The sequence below is a fragment of the Equus caballus genome, chromosome 8 (genome assembly GCF_041296265.1).
Source record: "Equus caballus isolate H_3958 breed thoroughbred chromosome 8, TB-T2T, whole genome shotgun sequence".
NCBI classification, from domain to species: domain Eukaryota; kingdom Metazoa; phylum Chordata; class Mammalia; order Perissodactyla; family Equidae; genus Equus; species Equus caballus.
Genome location: NC_091691.1, coordinates 24,600,270 through 24,625,832, shown reverse-complemented (window position 1 = coordinate 24,625,832; position 25,563 = coordinate 24,600,270). Strand labels below are relative to the sequence as shown.

The 25,563-nt window shown below is 42.4% G+C and overlaps 1 protein-coding gene across 4 annotated transcripts in view; it reads right to left on the bottom strand.

The window, feature by feature from the left end:
• Positions 1 to 25,382, bottom strand: part of CFAP251 (cilia and flagella associated protein 251) — a 61,367-nt gene extending 35,985 nt beyond the window's left edge. For 2 of the 4 annotated variants that reach the window (XR_011441381.1, XM_023647206.2), the window contains exons 1-10: positions 25,208 to 25,382; positions 23,630 to 24,249; positions 22,290 to 22,703; positions 17,424 to 17,564; positions 15,513 to 15,622; positions 10,560 to 10,671; positions 10,224 to 10,304; positions 5,494 to 5,571; positions 4,186 to 4,236; positions 1,383 to 1,597 (exon numbers count right to left, since the gene is read on the bottom strand). Coding sequence is in view for 3 of the 4 variants with exons in the window: in XM_023647206.2 (XP_023502974.1) it covers positions 1,383 to 1,597; positions 4,186 to 4,236; positions 5,494 to 5,571; positions 10,224 to 10,304; positions 10,560 to 10,671; positions 15,513 to 15,622; positions 17,424 to 17,564; positions 22,290 to 22,703; positions 23,630 to 24,229 (1,802 nt within the window). In the remaining variant the exon portion in view is untranslated. Of the gene's footprint in view, positions 1 to 1,382; positions 1,598 to 4,185; positions 4,237 to 5,493; positions 5,572 to 10,223; positions 10,305 to 10,559; positions 10,672 to 15,512; positions 15,623 to 17,423; positions 17,565 to 22,289; positions 22,704 to 23,629; positions 24,250 to 24,952 lie in introns of all 4 variants that reach the window. The other 2 variants (XM_023647207.2, XM_070275473.1) reach the window with 2 other exon arrangements.
• Between the last annotated feature and the right edge of the window lie 181 nt (positions 25,383 to 25,563).

Below are 25,563 nucleotides of genomic sequence, written 5' to 3'. Positions count from 1 at the left end.
GCTGGACAGAAACGGCAAAACAGGCCAAGGGTTTTCAGAGACCTTTTCCTGCAGGGGCTCCAGGGTCCTGGCTGGGTTTTACTTAACATGGAGAGGGGAACCCAGGCCCAGTCTTCACTGGGTCCCAACCCCCAACTAGTTAAGAGTTGATTGCATTGGCAATTGCAATTCTATTACTGTCTTTTTGCAACACGGAGTGGGGATGACAATTTGCATTTCTCTTTGTAAAGCCATGCCAGGACCTCACTGTTCCCCTGTATTAAAAGAAAGGAAGAGGAAAGCAAACGAGCTTCTGGAAAGCAGACAGCACAGTGACTCCAGTCAGATGGGCAGGCCCTTGTCATTAGGCAGTTTTCTCCATCACTTTTGGGAACTTCTCCAGCCTGCTAGTAATGACTGTTAGACCTCGAGATCCCCTGAGACAGACAGTGTGCTAAGAGTTTTATGTGCCTTGTCTCACTAAATGCTCATAAAGGCAATCTGAGAGAGATAGTATTGTTATACCCATTTTACAGATGGAAAAATGGAGGCTCCGCAAAGTTAACTCCCTTGCCCAAGGTCATTCAGCAAGGAAAGGATGCATCTGGAATGTGACCCCCTTTCTATCTGAGGCTAAGGCTTTTAATGATCATCCAGGAGCCCCCACAGCCTCTCAAAATCAAAGAGCTAGTGAACTTGATAAAGTTCTGTTGTATTTCATCTTTTCATAACGGGTAAATGTTATTTTGTAGTTAGAAAAAACAATATAGCTAGTCACATTCTTTTCTTAAATTTAAAGTATGTAAAGGAGGCGGCCCCATGGCCGAGTGGTTAAAGTTCTGCACGTTCCACTTCAGCAGCCTGGGGTCCATGGGTTCGGATCCCAAGTGTGGACCTGCTCTATTCATCAGCCAGGCTGTGGAGGCACCCCACACACAAAGTAGAGGAAGACTGGCCCAAATGTTAGCTCAGGGATAATCTTCCTCAGGCAAAAAAAGAGGAGGATTGGCAACGGATGTGAGCTGAGGGTGAATCTTCCTCACACACACACACACAAAAGTATGTAAAATTTAGGGTGCGAAATAAGTCTAATTAGCTGAGAAGAAAAAAAATCATTACTTTTTGTTTCACCAACACAAAGAGATTTTTTTAAAGCAATACATGCCCATGATTTTTGTAAAAAGTAAACCAATTAGTACAAATGAGACTAAAAAAGAAATAAATCTACCCCCATCCTTGAACCTCGTTCTTAGTTTCTTTCCTCAGAGGCAACCAACATTGCCAGTTAGTTGCGACTCTCCCCAGAAATATTCTATGCATATGCATAACACATGTATACATCCAAAAGTGTCTTAGAATACTTTGATAACCATCTACAGCTACTTTGTAATTAAGATAATTACCTATCCACTGTAGTAAGCACAGTGATACCCTCTCTCTGCAAATGAACCAGTTTACAAGGTTTGATATAGGCTAAGTCCGAAGAGGTGGAGGCGGATGATGGCGGGCGGTATATGTCCCAGACAACCAGCTTCCCTTCCATTGTTGCTGAGAGTATTTGTGTTAAATTCAAATGAAAGATGGACTGGCTAAATTTTCCCACAAGTTTGTTGAATGTCTGCATTTCAAAAGACAGGTTATGAGTTACCATAGGTAATAAATATAAAACATAGCATTTATCAACACAGCATTTTATAATATTACACTGAAATATAGTAGAAAAACATAAAGTAAAAAAAAAAAATCCTCCCCCATGGATTGTCATGGTCCAGGCAGTTCTGAACCTCTCAAGGTTTGCTAAGAGCAAGTGAAGGGTTATGTGTTTACTGTTAATTAAACTGTTTGCTTAAAACAAATGAAAGAGTGGGTAATCACTGTTTATACCTGTTCAACTTCTCTTATTGAGCTTTCAGAAGCCGATAAAGAAACTAATGCCCATAGTAAGCAAAAGTATGTTCCAGTTGTAAAATATCATAATTCTCCCAGTCTCCTTTTTTGTTTTGTTTTGTTTGAGGAAGATTAGCCCTGCGCTAACTACTGCCAGTCCTCCTCTTTTTTGCTGAGGAAGCCTGGCCCTGAGCTAACATCCGTGCCCATCTTCCTCTGCTCTATATGTGGGACGCCTACCACAGCATGGCATGCCAAGCGGTGCCACGTCCGCATCTGGGATCCGAACCAGCGAGCCCCGGGCCGCCGAGAAGCAGAACATGCGCACTTAACCGCTGCGCCACCGGGCCGGCCCTCCCAGTCTCCTTTTGACCATAAATTATTTTCCCATCAGTAGAAATTAAGTACTGTACATAGAAATGCCCCCAAGACTATTAAATTTGTGCTACATAAAATGAGGCATTAGGCCATCTTTCTTAGAGAATGCCTTTCAGGTGAAGTATAGCAAGAACCCAGAGCAGTGAGTGAAGCCCTCAGTGAATGTTTAGCAGATGAGTAAATGAAACAGCAATCTGTCTTATGATACGGCAAGCCTACTGCCCAATTCTCTACCTAGGCGGAGAAGATGCTGGGGTTTACTTCTTCCGACTTGAACGCAAGAGGGTCAGTAAAATAACGGTCAAGCGAGAGCACCAAGTTCTAAGAGCAGCACGGTTTCCATTTTTATCATTTCAATCCTCGTTATTTGTGGATTCTGTGTTTGTGAATTTAACCACTCGCTAAGGTTTATTTGTAACCCCAAAATCATCCTCGCGGCATTTCCACAATCATTTGCAGACGTGTACATGTGCAGAGTGATGAAAAATTTGATGTTCCCAGCTCAGGCCAAACAAGGCAAAACTCTGCCTTCTTGTATCAGCTCATTCTGGAAAGAAGCATCCTTTTCATGGTCTGTTTGGTGCTGTATTGGTCGCATTTTTTTTTATGCTTTTTGTTGGTGATTTTAGTATTTAAATTGGCCCCCAAACATGGTACTGAAATGCTGTCTAGTGTTCCTAAGCACCAGAAGGCTGCGATGTGCCTTACAGAGAATACACCTGTGTTAGATAAGCGATGTTCAGGCACGAGTTCTGATGCTGCTGGCCGTGAGTTCAATATTAACGAATCAACATTATATACTAAATGTGGCATCTTTCAACAGAAACATACATAAAACAAGGCTATGCATCTGCCAGTTGATGGAAATGCTGTGACCATAGGCTGGCAGGCACCTATTCTTGTATTTCTGCTAGGAACAATGATTCGGTATTCACTAATTATGGTCTGCAGAGACTTTAAAGAATGCAACTGCCACAAATAATGAGAAGTGATTGCCTTTATTTTTTGATACTTTGATTTATGAAAAACAGAATTTGCAGACAGAATGATCTTCTCTGCGTCCATTTGTCTCAACTTTTTTTTTCTTTTTCTTTCTCTTGTCCTCTTAAAAAATAAAATTCTAAGTCACATCAAGAGTAAAGGAAGGAAGCAGAAAAATCATCATAGTGTTTTCACTGCAAGAGACAGGACTCAAGGTACACCTCAGATGCAATAGCTGGAGGTAAGCAGGCAAGATAAAGTGTTTCCTCCAACACCTGGTTCACTACCTTTCTGTTGGCTCTTAAACATCTAAATATCTAACATACATTTTTTTGGTGAGGAAGATTGGCCCTGAGCTAACATCTGTTGCCAATCTTCCTGTTTTTATTTTTTTTCTCCCCAAAGCCCCAGTACATAGTTGCATATCCTAGTTGTAAGTCCTTCTATTTCTTCTATGTGGGACGCCACCATAGCATAGCTAGATGAGCGATGCATAGGTCCATGCCCAGGTTCCGAATCAGTGAACCCTGGGCCACCAAAGTGGAGTGCAAAAACGTAAGCACTATGCCACCAGGCCAGACCCTCCCATATCATTTTTTATTACTCTGAAAACTGAGCAGCTTAAAAGGGATCCACTCATGTTCAACTACTCCACTTACATCACTCCACTTAGCTTTCATCTTTTGTCATATGCACAAACACCCTATAAAAGCTATTGCTTTTTTGGATATTTTCTCATGGTAGGAAACTTTCTTTTCCATAACATTTTATTTTTAATAATACTCCCATTATTTTCAACCGACAATTCAATATGGTAAAGGACTCAAGTAAAATTTTCAAATTATTTCCCGATGGCTTAATATCAAGACATACAAAGAGTGGCCCAAAGTGACGAAGCTTACATATCCATATTTGTTCTCCACAAAATCAGATGTATAAAAACACAACAGGCATACTCACTTTTTCTGTTAAAAGTGGGGCACTGTGAGCAAGTATATCTCTCTCTTCATACTGATAAATACAGAAAAAATAGTTGTTACTCAAAAATCAAAACAAATGCATCCAAACTGGGTGAGAGCTTTGCATTTTCTACAGGTTAGAGGACCTGCTGCCTCCAGGAACATGTAAAAACATTCTGGAAGAAAAGCAAATACATAAAAAATGCCACAAATGATTGTGACTTTAAATGGCAGTTTTTGGAAATTTGAATTCTACATTTATAACACTTTAAAGCTATAATAAATACCTGAAGTAATGACTATCACTGAAAATCAGCCATTCAAGTTTCTGTTTCAAGCGATTCTGTTTTTGTTTGGCATTTTTTCTTAAGGCAAAATTCACATAACGTAGAATTAAGCATTTTAAAGTGCACAGTTCAGTGGCATTCAGTACATTACCAATGCTGTGCAAGCATCATTCTGTCTAGATCCAGGACACTTTCATCACCCCCAAAAGGAAGCCCCTTATCCATTAAGCTGTCACGCCCCATTCTCCCTCCTACAGCTCCTGACAACCACTACTCTGTATTCTGTCTCTATGGATGTACCTATTCTGGACATTTCATATCAATGGAATCATACAATATGTGGCTTTTGTGCCTGGCTTCTTTCATTTAGCAGGAAGTTTTCAAGATTCATCCTCATTGTAGCACGTGTCAGTACTTCAGTCCTTCTAATGGCAGAATAATATTCCATTGTGTGCATGGACCACATTTTGTTTATCCATTCATCTGTTGGTGGACATTTGGTTTGTTTCTACCTTTTGGTTATTGCAAATGAGGCTGCTCTTATGAACATTTGTGTATAAATATTTGTTTGAATGCCTGTTTTCAATTCTTTTGGGTATATATCTAGGAACTGCTGAGTCATAAAGTAATTTTGTGTTTGACTTTTGATATTTTTTAATCACATGATTTCGCCCTGTGTCAGTATACGTATCTCTGATCTGTTTGTGAATTTCTTTCTAAAAGGGGAAAAAGTCCAAGATCTTGAAAAACCCCATATTTTAGATGTGTTAAATACATTCAAATAAATATTTGCCTCATTACTTTAAAGAACTTAGATGAAATTTAAGCTATCTGCTTTTGATTTAATATGCTAATTTCCAATGCGACTAAAACAACTACTATAATTAAATCAAAACATTTTAATAGATATTTATTACTTCCTAACTAGATGCTATATTGTTACATTACCAAAACATGTGTACTCAAAGAATGAACAGATACTTGTCTGAACATTTAAAACAAACAAAAATATTTCTACTTACCCACAAATAATATATCACTTGTGTTTTACTATTGCTCACCAATTCTCTATTATTTGTTGGATTAAAAGTAAGGTAGTTCTGAAATATAAAGCATGGAAATATATTACATTATAATAAATTTTCTGTTTCTCTCTGGTTAAGCTGAATGTTAAAAGTAAATAGTATTTTTTTGTTAAAATAAATAACTGAGTAGGAATATAAAACAGAAAAGACATGGCATTTTGTAAACAATAGGAATATAATTTAAATACTGAGTGTTAAAATTAATGGTCTTAAATGTGTTCCCTTTCTTATTTAGTCATTATAATTTATTACATAAATTGGAACAAGCAAAAGTAAACCTGTATTCACCAATAACCTTTATTCTGTGTCCCTTTGGACAAAAACTGCTACGTACACATTTCTGAATTTGACAGGGCCACAAGGTGATTTGGAACAAATGCAAAATATTGGAAGGAGATTCTGATTCCTGCCAAGATGGTGAATAAATAAATGAGTTGCCTGGCTCGCTTCCCAAAAATCGACCCTGCAGAAACTGCAGGAGTGAGGGAAACATGAAATGCAGAAACTAAACAACAACAACAAAAGCGAGAAATCTCTGGGACGACTTAAGACATATGTCTTGAAATGGTACGTGTATCGGGGGTGGGAGGATGCAGCCTGACATGAAGGGCTGCAGGCGGCAGCATTGAGAAAGAGGTTCGAGAAATGATTTTTAAGTTCCATTCCTGCTGCTCCACCCCATCTCCTATTCCGTGCCTCCTGCTTGCTGCTTCACTTCAGGAATGTAAACTACCAAGGCCAATGTCTGAGAATCACCATCAGGACAGCACAAAAGCCTGGTGGAGTGAAGAAGTGAGGAAAACAGGTGCATGGATGAGACCTCAGAAGGGCTGAAAATCAGCCTCAAATCACCAATCTCTGTTGAGATAAAGGTGACCGCTTTGTCAGATGCCTGTAAGAATGGAGAGTAAGTCTTCCTTGGAGGAAGTTATTCTGAGCCTCAAATTATTCCAATGCATTTTAAAGCATAACGGGCATTCAATGAAAAATAAACAGGAAATGAAAGAGACAAATCCAAATGACTGAAAAACAAGGGGGAAAAAGCAATCAATAGAAAGAGACCCCCAGGAGATCTAGGTATCGGAGTTCTTACACACAGGTTCAGCAATAACTGATTAATATGTGTAAGAAAGTAGAGGACAAGATGGATAATCTCAGCAGATAACTCTATTTAAAAAAAGAATCAGGGGCCGGCCTGGTGGCACAGCTGTTATGTTTGCATATTCCGCTTTGGCAGCCTGGGGTTTGCCAGTTTGGATCCCAGGTGTGGACATATGCACTGCTTGTCAAGCCATGCTGTGGCAGGCATCCCACATATAAAGTAGAGGAAGATGGGCACGGATGTTAGCTCAGGGCCAGTCTTCCTCAGAAAAAAAGAGGAGGATTGGCAGCAGATGTTAGCTCAGGGCTAATCTTCCTCAAAAACAAATAAATAAATAACAAAATAAAAAATAAAAAAAGAATCAAATGGAAATTCTAGACCTGAAAAAAAGATTTTAAAAACTCCAAATAAGGTTTAACAGAAAATTAGATATAGCCAAAGAAATGACTAGTCAGTAGAAAAGGAAGATAAATTATAGGAGAAAATATCCAGACTATAGCATAGACAAAAGAATATAAAATGAAGAGAAGAAAAAATGAAAAGGCCTAACTTAATGTAATGGGAGTCCCAGAAGGAGAGAAAAGAAAGAATTTTGCAGAAACAATGTTTAAGGAGACAATGGCTGAAAATTTTCTAAAGCTGAGAAAAAACACGACATCCCAGGTTCAAAAAACCCCAAAGGATAAGTTTTTGGTTTTCTTTTTAAATCAACAACATACCCATAAATGCATGGATACATAATTGAAAAAACTGCTGAAAAGAGAAAATCTTAAAAGCAGCCAGAGTGGAAAAAAAGACACAAAACTTTCAAAAGAGGGAACAATAAGATTGATGGTTGACTTCTCAACAGAAATTATGTATGTCATAAAACAATGGAATAATAGCATCAGGTTACTGAAGGAAGATGACGACCAACCTAGAATTCTGCACTTAGGGAAAATACCCTTCAAAAATAAAGACAATTATCAAGAGAAAGGAAAGCATACATCCCTACAAAGACTTGTACCTGAACATTCATACAGCTTTATTTTCAATAGCCACAAACAGGAAACAACCCGAATTTCCATAAAAAATGAACAGATAAACAAATTGTGACACATACATTCAAGGCACTGCTATTCAGCAATAAAAAATAAATAAACTGGGGCTGGCCCCATGGCTGAGTGGTTAAGTTCACACACTCTGCTCTGGCGGCCCTGGGTTTTGCTGCTTCAGATCCTGGGTGTAGACCTAGCACTGCTCATCAAGCCAGGCTGGGGCAGCGTCCCCAATGCCATAACTGGAAGGATCCACAACTAGAAATGCACAGCTATGTACCAGGGGGCTTTGGGGAGAAAAAGGAAAAATAAAATCTTTTAAAAAAATTTTAAAAAAAACCCAGTAGGATAGATAAGTAAGTTGTGTTATACTCAAAGAATGAAAAACTATACAGCAGTGAAAGTGAATGAATTATAGCTCAAGAATCAACATGGATGAATCTCAGAAACAATGTGGAGCAAATGAAGCAATAATAGGCTGATTCCAAATATATCAAGTTCAAAAACAGGTAAAACAAAATAAGATAGTATTGAGGGATACATACATCACTGGAAAAAGTATAAAGAAAAGTAAGAGAAAGTATAACACAAAATTTGGCACAGTGGTTAGCTGTAGGGAGCAAGGCTGGGGGTGAGGTGGGGAAGGGGAACAAGGGGGCTTCCAGGCTTGGGGAACGTCCCATTTCCTGATCAGTGGTCAGCACACAGGCTCATTTGTTTTCTTCTTTAAAATGTACACATTTTGCGTATATGACTTACTTAACAATAGAAATATAAAGTGATCCCATATTTCTTGCAAAAAAAAAAAAAGTAAATGACAGATGGGCAGCAGAGAAAGCACGTGTAGACAGCTCTTCTAGGAAGTTTACTGTGAAGAGGAGCAGAGGGCCCTAGCTGGAAGGAGACGTGGGTCAAAGGGGTTCTTTATGGATGGGTGACAGGGAAGCATGTTTATTCGCTGATGGGGATAATCGTCTGGTAGAGGGAGAGTTGAGAGCAACAGGAGGGGGCTTGGAGGAAGAGGGAAGGGATCTGGCCCTTCCTTTTGTTTAGAGGGCGAAAGAGAAGATGGTGATGTTGACAGTGGGTCGTAGGCTTGAGAGCGAGGCTAGGCTGGTGTTTGTATCTGATGGCTTCCACTTTCTCAATGAAATATGAGGGAGGTCATCAGCAGAGAGTGAGAGGAAGGGCTGTGGGAAGTGTGAGGAGAAGGTGTGAAACTGGTGTCTCTAGCCAGCCCACTAGATCAGCCAGGCAGGGCTGGGAGCTCTCTCAAAATCTGTGCTGGATTCAAGTAAAATGACTCAGCTCGGGTGGTTCTCCCCAGCCACATCCCGCCTGCTCAGGTGCGGCTACAGAGAGGGATGGTGGTGGAGTTCATCCAGAGTTGGGGTGCTTCTGCACTGCCATCCAAGAGCTTTCTGTGATGACGGAGATGTCTATAATCTGTGTTGTCAAATGCGGTAGCCACTAGCCACATGTGGCTGACGAGTACTTGAAATGTGGCTGGTGAAACTCAGGAAATGAATTTCTAGTTTCATTGAATTTTAATAAATTTAAATTTAAATAGCCACATGTATTTAGCAAAGTTGAAACAAAATCAGCACACAAAAGTCAGCTTAATTTCTAATAAACTAGCAAAGAACAATCTGAGAAGGAAATTAAGAAAACAGCTCCACTTATAACAGCATCAAAAAACCCAAAATACTTAGGAATAAATTTAACCAAGAAGGTGAAACACTTGTATACTGAAAACTACAAAACACTGCTGAAGGAAATTAAAGAAGACGTAAATAAATGGAAAGACATCCTGTGTCTAGCGGCGGGATGTTTAGACTAGTGGCCACTGTATCAGAGCAGCTTTAAGAAGTAAGGAAATTTTTTTCAGGAAACAGGAGGAATATGGGCAGGGAGAAGGAGAGAGTATGGGCATGAAGCTGCATAGTGATCTGTGTCTTGCTGAGTCTAGTCTCCCAGAACCCCTGTTTGGACTCTAGTTCCTGAAAGCCACGTATGGACTTACCACAGTGTCTGGCACATAGTAGGTACTCAATAAGTGTATGACGAGTGAAGGATGCAAGGATGAATGAGACAATGTAGAACAGCAGAGCAAACTTTCTGGGTGTCCTTGGCAAGGCATGTCATGCAAATGGAGAATAATAACAACTTCCCTCTACTAAGGGAAGTTAAGAACATGTTTCTAGAATAAGAAAGGCTGCTAGCTGGGGAAATTATTTAATAATTAATAGCACTATTCCACAGATATTACTATTTAGAAATATCTCCTTCCAGCATGTTTGCATGAATTACGTGAGATACTCCATGTAAAGAACTTAACAGAATCTGGCAACTAATAACTGCTCAAAAAATTAGCAATTATTACCAAAAATAAAATGAGATCGTGGATACGAATGTGTTTTTAAAAAGCTCTACTGTACTACAACAAAACTTTATTAAAACAAAAAGTAGTTATGACCTGGCCTCAGTGTAAGTTTAGGTTGATCTCTACAGGTTCAGACTGAACTCACCTGAAAACCATACTCTTTGGGAAGATCGAGACTACACGCCGGCGTTTCCGCTGCCAAAGTCCACCTCCAGATGCAAACTTTCTGTAAGCGACAGCAGACAGAGGAGGATGAAGAGGTTTCGAAAGCTGCTGAAGTAACCTGTGCCTCTGCGGCAACCCTGTAACTTCGGTTAACCCTGCACAGCACGGTGAGCGAAGCCACAGCAGGGAGCCCCGACAACATGCTGTGGAGTCTGCTCATCCCCTGAGAGCATCACAGATGCCATGTGGCCTGAGCAAGCTGCTCACGGGGACACGCGTGACAGGCTGGCCATCCCGCTGAGGCCGCCCCAAATACCTGGATTTCAGCATCTGAGATGGTTGCCAGATACTTGGCGTCGCGGGTGATGGCTATGGCCCTGATCCCGTTACCTTCTGGGCAGCTGTCAAATATCGTGTGCACAGGAATACTGCAAAACAGGATGGGGCAAAAGCATTAGCTGAGGTCTAACTTGCTTCCCAGAGGGGACTGCTTCAAAAACCAACTACGAATAAACAAACGTGGTCCATCCACACAACAGAATATGACTCGGCCATAAAGAGGAATGAAGCACTGACAAGTGCTACAACGTGGATGGACCCTCAAAATATCATGCTAAGTGAAAGAAGCCAGTCTCAAAAGGCCACACATTGCATGATTCCATTGATAGGAAATGTCCAGGACAGGTACATCCGTGGAGACAGAAAGTAGACTGGTGCTTTCTGGGGGCTGGGGAGAGGCAGTGGCAAGTGACTGCTTTGGTTGGGCTGATGGAAATGTTTTGGAACCAGATAGAGGTGGTGGTTGCACAACATTGTGAATGGACTAAAGTCCAGTGAATTGTCCACTTTAAAATGGTTAATTTTAAGTTAGGTGAATTTTATCTCAATAATTTAAAAACCAACCTAACTCAGGGCAGCATGCAAACGTGCTATTTGCTCTCGTAAACCCTGGTCTCTCCTGTGTTACCAAGGGCCGATTCTGGGCAGGTGTGAAGGATGAAAGTGTGAGAAAAGATGCCGAGGACAACATCCTCTCTCTCAGGAAGATGGGCATTCTCCTCCGTAAGTGCGGAGGTAAATGAGCACGAGCCGCCCAGGCAGCCACTTCGCTGTATCTATCAAAATTTGAATTGCACATACCCTACAGCCCCAGAGTTCCACTTCTACAACATCCACCCAGATGAATAATAGCAAAGGGAGACGGAGAGAAATGTAAAGTCATGTTCATTGCGGCACTGCTTTAATGGCGAAAAATCTAGAAACAACACAAATATCCACTGATATAGGAATCGTTAAAAAATATTATGACATAACCATACAATGAAAAACTATGCCGCCTTCAAAAAGAATGGGGTAGATTTGGGAAAGTGACCAAAATTTTGCGGAAAAAACAAATTGCAAAACAGTATACAAAGTAGGATTCTGAGTGAGTTTGTGGGAGTGTGCATGTGCATGTGTATTTATATGTATAGAAAAAGTCTGCAGGAAGACTTCAAACTAACAACGGTGACTCTGGAGATGCTTTGAGTGAGGAGGGACTTTCTTTTTTTTTTTTTTTTTTTTTACTTATAGCCTTCTATACTGTGTCACTGGCAAGACTTTAGAACTGTAAGAAGCAGACAAAGCCTTGACACATGCAGAATTTAATTAGATGATATTTAAATATCTAAGAGAGCCACAGAAATGCAAGAAACCACGCAGCAACGATGGAAGTCGATTGTAATGTTGGGTGGCCCCTTAGTTCCACTAGAAGTGAAGAGAGGGAGGTAGGAAGACAACCCGGGAGCGTAGGCTATTGGCTCCCCTTTAGTCTCTTTTTCATTATGGAGCCATTGTGACAGCAAATATAAACCGGTCTCAGTATGTCACATCAGTGTCCCAACTGGCTGGAACCAAGTCTGTCCCCCAGCTGAGGGCCTGTCTTGTTCTCTGTCACTTGAGAAACTTCGTCCCACCGAGAAGTAATCCCAAAAATTCACTTGGGAAGGCAGTCCTAAAATTGTTGGAAATGACATAATGACGTCCTCAGTGGGAAAATGTATCCTATCCCTGGGGATATTTAGGACTAAATATAGAGAAGATGAAGTCAGTTGGACCTGTTCTATTAACATATTTGTGAAAAGATAATTTGTTCATGTTTTTAGGAATGGGTGATGTTGAAGAGAATTTAACATATCAGAGTCTCTAACAGATTAGATCTGTGATCCTAATTTAAAGTCTGTGCTTGATTTAGACTTGTGATTTTAAATTCAAATCCTATTAGGTTGATAAATAATATTAGAACACTTAGGAGAACTTAAGATTTACCATATTTATGTCTAATTTATTAGATTTACAAGAATTACTTAAGTACTGGTGAAGAATTTATTTGTTAATCAGAATACTAAAAAACTTAAAGATAAAACTGAGTATATTCAATTTCTAAATGCAGCTTAAAATGTTCGAAAGGGGTTAATGATCAAATTTGTAAGTGTGGCCAAACAACAGTCAAACCCCTTAAAAGTGATTGCAGAAATATGCTGGATTTATAAATAGAGCGAAATTTATAAGTTGAACAAAAAGCTTAAGGAAGAACTATGGTTTTTAGTTTGTCACTTTAATAAAGTGAATATTAATTCTAAAACCGAACAATCTTTTCTGGGTCCCAAAGTTGTCATTTGTGATATCATAAAACTCATATTAACATGTTGTTTGAATTGTTAACCACAGATATGCTTTACTTTGTAAAATTACTTTGTAATAAGAAAAAAATCACTGCCAGAGTCACCCCCAGTCTAGTGGGGGAGACAGCTTTACAAACAAGAAAAAAGCAAAGAATAAACACTTTGTGAGGCAGCCAGCTCTGCCTGGGGATGGGGAGCTGTCAGCGACAGCTTCAGAGAAGAGACACACCTGAGGGACCCATCCTTCCTGCCTTCCTGTTGCCGGAGATAATAACTTTCCCTCATGTAAGTCGAACATTCCACTGCTTGCAGCTGAAAGTATGTAGTGGTGACCGATGACGGCTCGGCATGCAGACGGGGAATTTCCCTTTCTGGGGGAAGTGTTCGCATGGCTAAGACACAAGGCGCATATTCCCTGTAACACAGGAGGGGTTGGCAAGGGCAGTCTCTGAAGGGCTTTAACCAGGGGAGCAACACAAATGGATTTTGTGTTTGGGAAAAGGTCACGCTCAAAATGTTGTGGAGAAAAATCAGATGATGATACATGACAATGACCATATAGATGTATTTAAAACAACAGCAAATGTTCGGGAAGGAAACACACCAAAGTGTCTACCTCTAGGAAGAGGACTAGGATTGGAGATGGTAGCCAAAGGAGACTTCAGCTTTCAGTTAAAACGTATTAAAATGATTTTTAAAAATCAACAAGATGAATGGATAAATAAAATTGCTATATCCGTGCAATGGAATTAGGAATGAAGTATCGATTCATGCTACAACATGGAAGAACTTTGTAAATATTATGCTAAGTGAAAGAAACCAGACAAAAGAAGGCACATATTGTATGATTTCATTGACATGAAACGTCCAGAATAGCCAAACTGACAGAGAGAGAAAGTAGATTAGAGCTACCGAGGGCTGAGGGGAGGGAGAATGGGAGTTTACCGGTACAGAGATTCTGTCTGGGGTGGCGAAAACGTTCTGGAAATAGTGGTGATGGTTGTACAACACTGTGAATGTAATTAATGCCACTGAATTGTACATTTAAAAATGGTTCACTGTCATGGTGGCTGGTTGAAGAGCGAAAGTGCAGGGAGGGAGATCGGTTAGGACGCTGTTGCAATGGCCCAGGCCTGAGAGGATAGACAGAGGCAGTGGGGATGAGTTCAGAAGCCACTTGGGAGGGAGATGCAACAGGACTTCTGGATATTTTAGTAGGAGATGGCCGTAGGACATACAGGTGGAATGTCCTCCAGCAACTTCCTCATCTATAAAAAGAGGAAACATTCAGATTGTTACTGATATTAAGATGGTGTGGTTTCAAATCCTGGATCTGCTCCTTCCTGGCTGGAGAACAATACCAAGAGCATCCTCATCATTTTAGGCCAGTTAAGGAATGGCCAGAGGAAGATGAGTCTGAGAAGAGTCTGAGAAGGAACAGATAGGAAGCAGGATGAGAACCAGGCGGCCACGGTATTAGAGAAGCCAAGCGAAAAGAATGTCAAATGCCACTGAGAGGTCAAGTAAGATGAGGACCAAGATTAGGTAACATAATCCTACAGAGGTCACCAGTCACCTGGGGGAGAATAGTTCCTGTGTCCTAGATAAACATAACTATCTAGAACACTCAAGAACATTAAACATAACTTCCTCCTGATCTTCTTGTCCAACCAAACTTGTCCACCCCCCACCTCCACACATACCCAACCAGAGACTTTACAGTCTTGTCAATGAATCCCAGCACTGCTCTCTGCCCCTAGGACCAGGAATTAAGAAAGAAAACTCATCTATGAGCATCTGTCACAGGCCAGGTGGTGTGCTCTACTGATCTTCATAACAATCCTGTAAGGTTGAATAGTGCCCCCTCAAAATTCATGTCCACCCAGAACCTCAGAATGTGACCTTATATGGAAATAGGGTCTTTGCGTACGTAGTTAGTTAAGACGAGGTCATACTGGATTAGGATGGACCTTAAATCCGATGACTGGTATCCTTATAGAAGAGAAGACACAGAGAGGCACATATGGAAAAACATGCCATGTGAAGATGGAAGCAGAGACTGGAGTGACTAGTCTACTAGTCAAGGAACACCAAGGATGGCCAGCAACTCCCAGAAGCCAGGAGAGGAGCATGGAACAGATTCTCTCTCAGAGCCCCAGAAGGAACCAACCCTGCAGACATTCAGACTTCTGGCCTCATGAACTGAGAGAATAAATTTTATTATTTTAAGCCACCCAGTCTGTGGTAATTTCTTATGGCAATCCTAGGAAACTAAACAGTGGGTGTGATTAGCCTCTTTTCTTCACAGATGGGAAAGTCACTTCACTTCTCTGGGCCTCCGAGCTGGGTTCGTGTGAGCTGGCCTCCCTCAGCCCAGGCTAGTCTGGGACACCGACAAACCAGGTTTCTGGGCCTAAAGAGCCAAGAGTCATAACGTCAGGCCATCAGGATGCAAGGCAACCAGACAACCAGCCTTCCCTGGCAACCTCACCCCTCACCTGAATCCCATCACCGGCTTCTGCATCCCCTGACTGGCATTATCATTTTTTGCTGGTCATAGTGGCAGATACTCTACAAAAATTAGGAAAACAGAGCACCAAGCCTACCCTGTGAAGGAGTCCCAGATGATTACCAGGCATTCAGGCCCTTTGTCCGCTGTGGCGATCCACCGCCTGTCTTCGCTGATGCAGAGGCAGGAGATCACGTTAGGGTGGCCCTACAGAAACGGAGAGAAAATGCTCCAAAACATCAATGGTGTGGCCCAGCCTGGGCGCCAACGAGAGAACTGAGCTCCCTCTCCAGGAGCATCTGGCTGGTCTGCTTTCACTCTTATCCTGCTGCCATCCTTTCCCCACGTAACAGGGGAATCTTCTGGAAACACAAACAAGATGGTAGCACTCCTGGCCAGGAAGTAGCCCGTTTCCCTCCTTCCTTGTCTCACCTCACTGACTCCGCACCAGCACACTGGCCTCCTTTCTGGGCCTTACACATGAGGCGGGACACTTGGAGCTCTGTCTGTCTGGAATGCTCTTCCCTAAACCATCCCTGGTTGGCTCATTCTTATCTTTCAGGTCTCAGCACAAACAGCCCTTTTTCGTTCTCTTCCCACCCAGCCTAAAGTCAGTCCCCTCTCACCCTTACTCAAGACCCTTACCCTTGAGTATGTCTCCTCTCACCCTCTAAGAGTCTCATTCTCTTACAGCATTTTCACATTTCTTTTTGAGCATCTGTTATAATTTATGATTATATATTTATGTGTTCACTTGTTTAGCGTCTGTCCACTAGACTATGAGCTCCATGATGGGGGAATGAGACCTGTTTTGTTCATGACGACAGACCCCAAATCTGAAACACAGTGGTTATGATAAATATTTGTGGAATGAATGAATGAACAATCAAGGCCATTCCCAGCCCCCTGACTCTGGGGGCTGAACTCCTGCCTGGCTTGCTCCCTACTTCTCAGCCCACCTGCCCACTCCTGCCCGCCCTGACTCTCTGACCTGCCTACACAACCCTCCCTTGCCCTGTGCTCAGTGCTGCACAATCAACAAGTTCCGAGAGGGGCTGTTTGCTGATTGTGTTTGTGTATTTCTGGACTTCTAGAAAGCAAATTCCTTAAGTTGCACCCACACGTCTCGGATCCCTGGCACAATGCTGAGTATTGACTGAGCTCTTGGAAAATACTTTGTGATGTTTTTGATTTAGGCATTGACTAAGGAAGGTCCTTACTAAAATGTACGATAATTGAAAAAGGTAACATGGAACTATTCACCAAGTTAACTCGTGGAAAGTCAGACACCAAAAAAAACCACGACATTTGAATAGTTAAATGATGGAAATGAAAGGTATCAAAAATGTCAGGAATGGAGGAAGCAGAGTGGTGTAGGGAGGGCAGGCAAGTAGGATACTGAGGGAGGTGCAGATGAAGAAAGGTGCTGAAGGGCGGGAGGGATAGGAAGACAACTGACCTACTTAATACTTTCAAGTCAGGAGCCCTGGGTTTAAGACCTGGCTTCACCATTTACTACTGCCGTCTCGGGCACGTTCAGTTAAATCGCTCTGAGCCTCAGTTTCTTCTTCTGTAAAATGAGGATATTAACACCCACTTCTCAGTACGATGATGAGGATCAAAGCCCTTTGAAACCTGGGAAGGAGTCTGAGCGTGAATTAGGTCCGAATCCCTGATGCACACTGCCCTTCATGTTTCACCACAGCTCTGTGGAGGCGACATGATCAATCCTGACCACATTTTTACAAAAATGTAAAAAATATAGACGTTTTAAATCCTTGTTACTATAAAATAGAAATCAACTGCTGTTTGTAAATTGATTCTGATTAGAATCAGAGGGATAATGAACAATAAAATGTGTTTCTAAAGACGGGAATTGCTATAGTTCAGAAAAGAGATAGGAAAATATGACAGTGATGGAATGAAGCCAGCCCTTGAAATAACAAACAAAACGCTGTACTCAAGTTAGAGGCAAGCTCTTCCACTTGTAGTCAGAAAAACCTCATACCTGAAGGTGGTGCTGATCATTCTTGGAAACGTTGTAGATGATCGCAGTGTGAGCACAGACATACAGAAGAACTCTCTGGTTTTCATCTCGAATATAGTAAACAGGAAGAGAACTGTTCCATCCAAACGACCAAGTCATGGTCTGGAAGACAAAGGTAAACCCAGCAAGACATGACGGTGTGCCAAGCCCAGAGCGGTGACGCCAGAAGCTTGGGGCACAAGTTCTTGAAGGAGAAGGATTTCATACTATCAATCCAATGAAGAGAAATCACTTTAAGAAAGTCCTCAACGGCATGCTGCAGTGTGAATGACCCTTGAAAACACAATGCTAAGTGAACGGAGCCAGACACAAAGGACCACATGTTGTATGATCCCATCTACGCGAAATATCCAGAAGAGGCAAATCCACAAGGACAGAAGGCAGATGGGTGGTTTCCAGGGGCTGGGGGGAGAGAATGGGGAGTGACTGCTTATAACGGTACTAGTTTCTCTTTGGGGTCATGAAAATGTTGTGGAATTAGATCGTGGCAATGGTTGCACAACTTTGTGAATGTAATAAAAACCAATGAACTGTATACTTTAAACAGGTAAATTTTACGAGGATGAGGAGAAAATGGAACCCTTGTGCACTCTTGGTAGGAATGTGAAATGATGCAGCTGCTATGGAAAACAGTATGGTGGTTCCTCAAAAAATTGGAAATAGAACTACCATATATTTGAGCAATTGCACTTCAGGGTATACACCCAAAAGAACTGAAAGCAGGCTCTCAAAGAGATGTTTGCACACCCATGTTCACAGCAGCATATTTCACAATAGCCAAAAGGTAGACGCAACCCAAGTGTCCATCAGTGGATGAATGAGTAGACAAAATGGAAACATTATTCAGCCTTCAAAAGGAAGAATTTTTGAAACATGCTACAACATGGATGTAAGTGAAATACACCAGTCAGAAAAAGACAAACACTATATGATGCACATATCTGAGGTACCTAGAGGAGTTAAATTCATAGAGACAGAAAGCAGAACGGTGGACGCCAGGGGCTGGGGTGGAGGAAACGGCGATTTGTTGTTTAATGGGGACAGAGTTTCAGTTTTGCAAGGTGAGTTCTGGGGGTTTGTTGCATGACGATGGGAACAGACTTAAGAGCACTGAACTGTACACTTAAAAATGGTTAAGACGCTAAATTTTATTTTATGTGTATTTTACTACAATTGAAAAAAATCTAAGAGGGTGAATTCTATGGTATGTGAATTCTCTCTCCGTTAAAAAAGAAAAGAAAGTCTTTAACAGTAAATAGAAACAAACTCTTATTTTCCCACTCCCCAGGACCTAGACCCAGCTTAGCACCAGACACACAGTTAGCACTTAATGTTGTGAAATTCAATTTACTTCAAGAAATATGTAGAATGGACAAAGTGTAATAAAGCCACTACGTAACTTCATAAGAAAGACAATTATTCAGCCTGGGTATTTGGTCCTTATACACCATTTTCCCTGGAAGGATAAATTATAAAGAGACAAAATCCCTTGAGCAGAATTAAAAGTTCCATACTGCCAAGAATAAATCCGAAAGAAAAATTTTATTAAATGAAAAATCATAGATACTATAAATCTGACTAATGCTTTTAATTCACTAGTAGTTTATTGATGTATTTTTTTGCATTCAAAGTCTTTTACAAAATTAAGGATAAACAAACTGTGGTGCATTCATACAATGGAATATAATACAGCACTAAAAAGAAATGAGCTAGCAAGCCATGAAAAGACATGGAGAAACCTTAAATGCATATTGCTAAGTGAAAGAAGCCAGCCTGAAAAGGTTACATACTGTATGATTCCAACTACATGACAGTCTGGAAAAGTCAAAATTATGGAGACAATAAAAAGATAGGGGTTGCCAGGGGCTGAGGGGAGGGGGAATTGAGGGATGAACAGGTGGGGCACAGGGGATTTTTAGGGCAGTGAAACTACTACCAGCATGGTGAGTACATGTCATTATACAGGTCTCGAAGCCCAGAGAATATACAGCACCAAGAGCGAACCCTAAGGGAAACAATGGACTTCAGTTAGTAACAATGTATCAATATTGGCTCATCAATTGTAACAAATGCACCACACTAACGCAAGATATTAATACAAGGAGAAACTAGGGGTGGAGGAGGTATAAAGGAGTATACAGGAGCTCTCTGTACTCTTCCCTCAATTTGTCTATAAAGCTAAAACTGCTCAAAAAAATTAAGTCTATTTAAAAAGTTAACTAAGGCCAATTTATCAAATGTGGCAGAATGTTTAAAATGATGGCTAAGTGATTAGTTATTAAAAATTAGTGAATTATATTGGAGTATAGAAATGCAATCTGCTGAGTCTCCTTTCTTATCTTTGAACAATACTTATTAGGTTAAATTGAGGTACATATATTTCTCCCAAGACAGACATAGTGGGCAATATGGCCAATTTCTCTCTCCCACATTGTTCATTCCCCATCCTCTCCTGTTTCCATCTGCTCATTCCCTGTAACTTATATATATTTAGGTCTTTTATTGTGTGGGTGTGAGTGGTAGAATTACGGAATCATAATTGCCTCAAGGTGCAACTTCTAGGAAGAGAACAATTTAATATTTGGCTTGTTCTTAAAAGCCAACTTCTTCAAATGAGATTGTTCTTTTGGAAACTGGCTAATCCCAGACGGCATTTTATTCATCCTGTAAATTTCTTTTGCTATTTAACAAATTAGTTATAAAAAGAAAACAGCCCTAACTAGACTCCTGTCTCCAGGTAAAACAACTCTTCCAAGGTCAAAACTAGGCTGACTTCACTCAGTAGTAACAGAACTTCCTTACTCAAGCAGCACTCAATTGACTGAAGTCACACAGTATTAATCTTTGCATTTTGCACCAGTTTTAACATTCAAGGTGAATGATCATGGAGATAGCCACCTCTCACATCAATCTTTTTCCAAAACATGGTGATCTGGAAAACAAAACTCTATTGTCAAAAACAAGATTTCACTACACTTGATAGTCATAAGATTCCTTCTCATAAATGCAAGATACCTTGTTTCTTGGCTGGAGATGGTACCCATGGTTATGCCTATTTACCATGAGCATTGTGAATTATTACAGGCCTTTAGGATAAAGCAGGGGACCCCAAAGGAAAAAGAGGATGCTGCAGGCACAAAGAGAGACAGAGGAGCATGCTCTCTGAGGCACTTTTGGTAAGAGCAAGAAATGAGAAGCAACATAAATGGCCATCAGTTGGGCAACAGCTGAATTTAAAACGAGGAAGTGGACCTACATGCACTGACATAAAAAGCCCTCTAAGACATATTAAGTGGAAAAACATTTTGCAGAAATGCAGAATATCTCAACGGTTAGAAAACAAAAACAAAAAAAACCCCAAAACTAAATGTGTGTCCTGTATCTGTGTGTGTGCACCCCCATATATGAGCACACAGATAACATGTTTATATACGCACAGAAAAAATCCTGGAAAGATAGGCAGTTATACCAAACTGTAACAGCAGTCACCTCAGGGAAAAGGGATCAGGGTGGGAGTATGTGCGAGAAGAAGAATCTTTGTCTTCAATTTTCTTATAAAGAGCACCTATTAACTTTAACAAAAAGAAAAAAACAATAAAAGTGAAAGGAAAGGGAAAAGAAAGAAGGTGTACCCAAAGAGCTAAACACATCTGCAGAGGGAGACAGACGGCCCAGGGAAGTCTGGTTCTCCAGGAAAGCCCAAGGCTAGCGAGGGACCCAAACCTGGGCAGTGGCTTTTGTTGAGTCCCAAGAGCGGGGGCCCGGACACAAAGACCACCTGCTCTCATCAGTGAGGTTACCTGGTCTCCTATTAGCTAGCTGAACAAGATAGAAGTCTTCCTGGACTCTGAAACTCAGTTATCCTTTCTTCCAGACTGAGCAACTGCAAGCTTTAACCTTTAACGCCACTGCTCAAAGTGAGCCAGATCTACAGAAAGGAGGCTGTCGGTTGTCTGCACTCCCTGCTAGGCATTTTTCCACCACCACCACCACCATCATCATCATCATGTAGTTGTTAACACTTGTCGAGTGCTCACTGTGTGTTAGGAAGGACATTAAACACTTTATATGCACTCAATCACTTACAAATCTTCCAGAGGCCTGAATCTACGGGGAAAAATTTTTTACAAAGGAGACGAATCTTAGGAAACAGACTTCAGAAAGCAGCAGATGGAGAAAGAAAGAAAAAAAACTCTCCTCTTCCTTCTCTTCGTAAATGATAATATTTTTACTCCTCGCAGATGGAGCCTCCCGGGAACGTCGTCAGCGGCAGCAAAGGCGTGTTCCTTTGGACTGCCTGGTGCTTTTCGCAGTGCTTTTCCCTTCTCCCTATCTTTCACTCTCTGGTCCATCTTGGAATGGATAGTTTTAGGAGCCTGTAATGGTTGTAGGAGCTTGTAAAGGTGTGAAGAGGTGAGGAGAGGAGGGAAAGGGAAGGAATTGGTAGGATGGAGAAGTATTGCAACGTGAGAGAGAGAAAGGAGAGCAGAGCGGAGGGGAGGGGAGGGAGAGAGAAGAGGAGAACAGAGGGGGAGAGGAGAGAGGGGAGACTTTGAGTCTCCCACAAAAAACAGCATCCTAACACAACAAACTACGCCTGGAATTTCCTGCCTGCTGAGCAACACTATTCAACCCAGATGCAGTGTTCACGTCCATATTCTGCCACACATGTCCAGCCAGAGCTCTGAACTGAACTGGAAAAGACACAAGTCTATTATTAGTTTAAAAAGGATTTTGCTGGTGGTATTTTTTCCCATATGCATAAAATTCTCCTATTTCACAATATCTGAAAGCACTGGGGGAAATTAAAAAGCATGTTACACTTACCAAGGGATACACGTTGGCACTGTCACCCTGTTGAAACAAGATGTCCTCGGTGGTGGTGGCCACCAGTGAATCCTTTGGGCTCCCTGCTTTGGGAGGGGACTTTTCTTCTTTTCCTTCATTTGCGTGCGATACTCTTTCTTCTTGTATCTTTCCTCCCTTTTCCACCTCCAAGTCTCCCATTTCCGGTTGCGAGTCTCTCCTTTCTTGTCCCCATTCAACTTGGGGTATCTGGTCGGTCTTCTCCCCAAGTTCGCTTGAGGGCTGCCCTTCAGGGTAACTGATGAGTTGTTCCTCTGAACTGATTTGATCCAAATCAAGAAATTTTAATTGTGAGCTTGTGATGCCTGAAAGCTCATTTGTTTCCGAACGCTCTGCTTGTAAAGAATGCTTTGACTCGCTACCACTATGGGTTTTCTTAAAAAAGAAAAAAAAGGAGATTGTGATTCCAAATGCAGTCCATGCAGCTACATTCCTTCATATATTTTCCTTTTCTATTCCTAATCAGCCAGTCTGATTGTTAGCCTCACACTGGAATTACAAAGTGTCACAAAAAGGAGCCTGGGGGGGCTGGCTCCGTGGCCGAGTGGTTAAGTTCGCGCGCTCCGCTGCAGGCGGCCCAGTGTTTCGTCAGTTCGAATCCTGGGCGCGGACATGGCACTGCTCATCAGACCACGCTGAGGCAGCGTCCCACATGCCACAACTACAAGGACCCACAACGAAGAATATACAACTGTGTACTGGGGGGCTTTGGGGAGAAAAAATAAAATAAAATCTTAAAAAAAAAAAAAAAGGAGCCTGGGACATTTTGTACTTAAATAACATGAATCATGGGTGTGTCAGGTTTATTCTTGGCCTATTGGCAGACCCACAACAGCAAAATCATTCTTCTAAGTGGCACTGGTGGTCTCCAAAAGCCTGACTAGTTACAGAGGGTCACTTCTCCTTGGACCAGAGCCGAGTTCCCCTACAGGGAGAGTTTGCGGGAAGCCTATGTTCCTATTATCACACTGACTCTGTTCTAAGACAAGCATACTCCAGTTATCCCCCACCAGCCCTTTAAGTCAGCTCTGGTACACACCTCCTCCAGGAAGCATTCCCTGACCATCCTCCAAGCTGGGTTAAGTTGTCCTTTTTTTTTCTATGCATCTCTCAATTAGCATATTGTTTCATAATGTTCCATTATGAATCTGCCTCCCTACACACCCCAGAGCTCCTTAAGAGAATGGATTGTGTCTTATTTGGTTTGGTATCCCCATAGCCTGGCATATAGTAAGTATTCAATTAATGGTTCTGAATGAATGAATGAATGAACAGATGAATGAATTACAATTACTACTTACTGAGAAAGTTCCTGACAGGACTGACTGGGAAGCAGTCGGTCTAAGTCTCTCCAAACTGATCACGGACTTGGCGATTTCCTGGGGCTTCACTGTGGTTTCTTCCTCTACTCCTGCAGCCACCTCCTCCTGTGCTGCTCCAGCCTTTTCCTCCATTTCTTCTCTGACAGCCTCCTCCTCCTCCTCCCCTTCTTCCTCTTCCTCCTCCTCCTCCTCTTCCTCCTCCTCCCATTCTTCCTCCTCCCATTCTTCCTCCTCTTTCTCCTCCACTTCTTTCTCCTCCTCCACTCCTTCCTCCCCTTCTTCCTCATCTTCCTCCTCCCCTTCTTCCTCCTCCTCCTCCCCTTCCTCCTCTCCTTCTTCCTCTCCTTCTTCCTCCTCCTCCTCCCCTTCCTCCTCCATCCCTTCCTCCTCCTCCTCCCCCACCTCCTCCTGAGACTCTCTCCATGCTAATGTGTCATCTTCTTTTGATTCCTGTTGCATATTTTCCACTTCTTTATAATTTGGCTTCTCTTCTTCTCCTTCTGCTGCTTCTTCTTCTTCTTCCATTTCTGTTTCTCCATCTTCTGTTTCTTCTAGTGGGTTTTCCTCTGCATCTGACATTCTTCTCTGTGGAGTTTCCTCTAGAGAAATTTTGACCATAATAATCAGCAGGGCCCTCTGTTTCCCATTTTGATTTCCTGGTGCACTAACCAATCAATGAAATGTGCAATACCAGCTCTAGTTCCTTTCCACAAGAATAAAAGGAATGTCATACTCCTGGGAAAACCTGTCCCAAATCTTAAAAATATTGATCCTGGGACCTCTCATCTTTCTAGGAATAACTTCAGAAACCTCTAACTCACTTTAAATATATTCATATTCCCACAGGCAGCAAAATGATAACCAAGGCATTTGCTACAATTGTAATAACGTGAATAAGGGAAGAAGCAGTGTAGCTTAGTGGTTAAAAGCACAGGTTTTGCAGTCAGCCCCTCCTAGCATTGAATCCCAGTTCCACCATGAACTCGCTCTGTGACCTTGGGCAAGTCACTTACTCCTCAGAGTCTAAATTTGCTGACAGGAAAAATAAAAACGATAACCTTAAACTCTGGGGTGGTTATGAAGATTAGATGAGATGACATATGTAGAATGCTCAACACAGTTGAAGCCCAGAGCGCCTGAGAAATGGTAACAATTGTTTAAAAAGTTTAAAGGCCTTCTAACATTCTCTCATTTATTCCTTACGACTAACCTACGAGTTTGAGGCTCTGAGAGTTGACGTGACTTATTCAAGATCACACGGCTAGTTCAGAAGCAGACCTCTCTGACGCTCAGTTCCCCCACCTGGAAAATGATGGCTATGATTTCAAGCCCAGGGCTTAGCGCAGAGCCTCTTGCGACCGCCAGACTGGGCCAGGCAACCTGGATGCGGGGGTTTAACGGAGGGCGGCAGGAGCCGGGGCGCCGCGCCTCCCTCCAGCTCCGGTCTCCCTGGGGGCGCCCAGGCCCGGCCCGCCAGCGGGGAGCGGGGAACGGGGAGCGGGGAGCGGCCCCGCGTGGCACCAAGGCCCCGCCATGCCGGCCCCACCCCTGACTCACAGAGCGCGCCCACCCCGTCCTCAAAGGCCGGGGTCGTTCCGCCTCCTGGACCCCTCCGCCACCTCCGAGCCTCCAGGAGTCGGCCGCCGCTTTCACCTCCACCGGCTCCCTAGTTACGGTTGCCACCCAAGCCCCATCCCCATGGTAACCGCCGCCGCCGCGGGCGACGGGCCGTACGACGGGCCGTAAAGCGAGAGGGGTGGACGGTGGTCACGCGCCCAGGAGCGGGGGCGACACGCCCCCTGCCGGTCCCGAGGGAGAGGCGCCGCCGCGACTCGAGCTGCGAAGTTGGCGTTCCTCGTTTCACCTTCCTCTCGACTCGCCCCTGCTTTTCCCACGGCGCCATCCTTTGAACG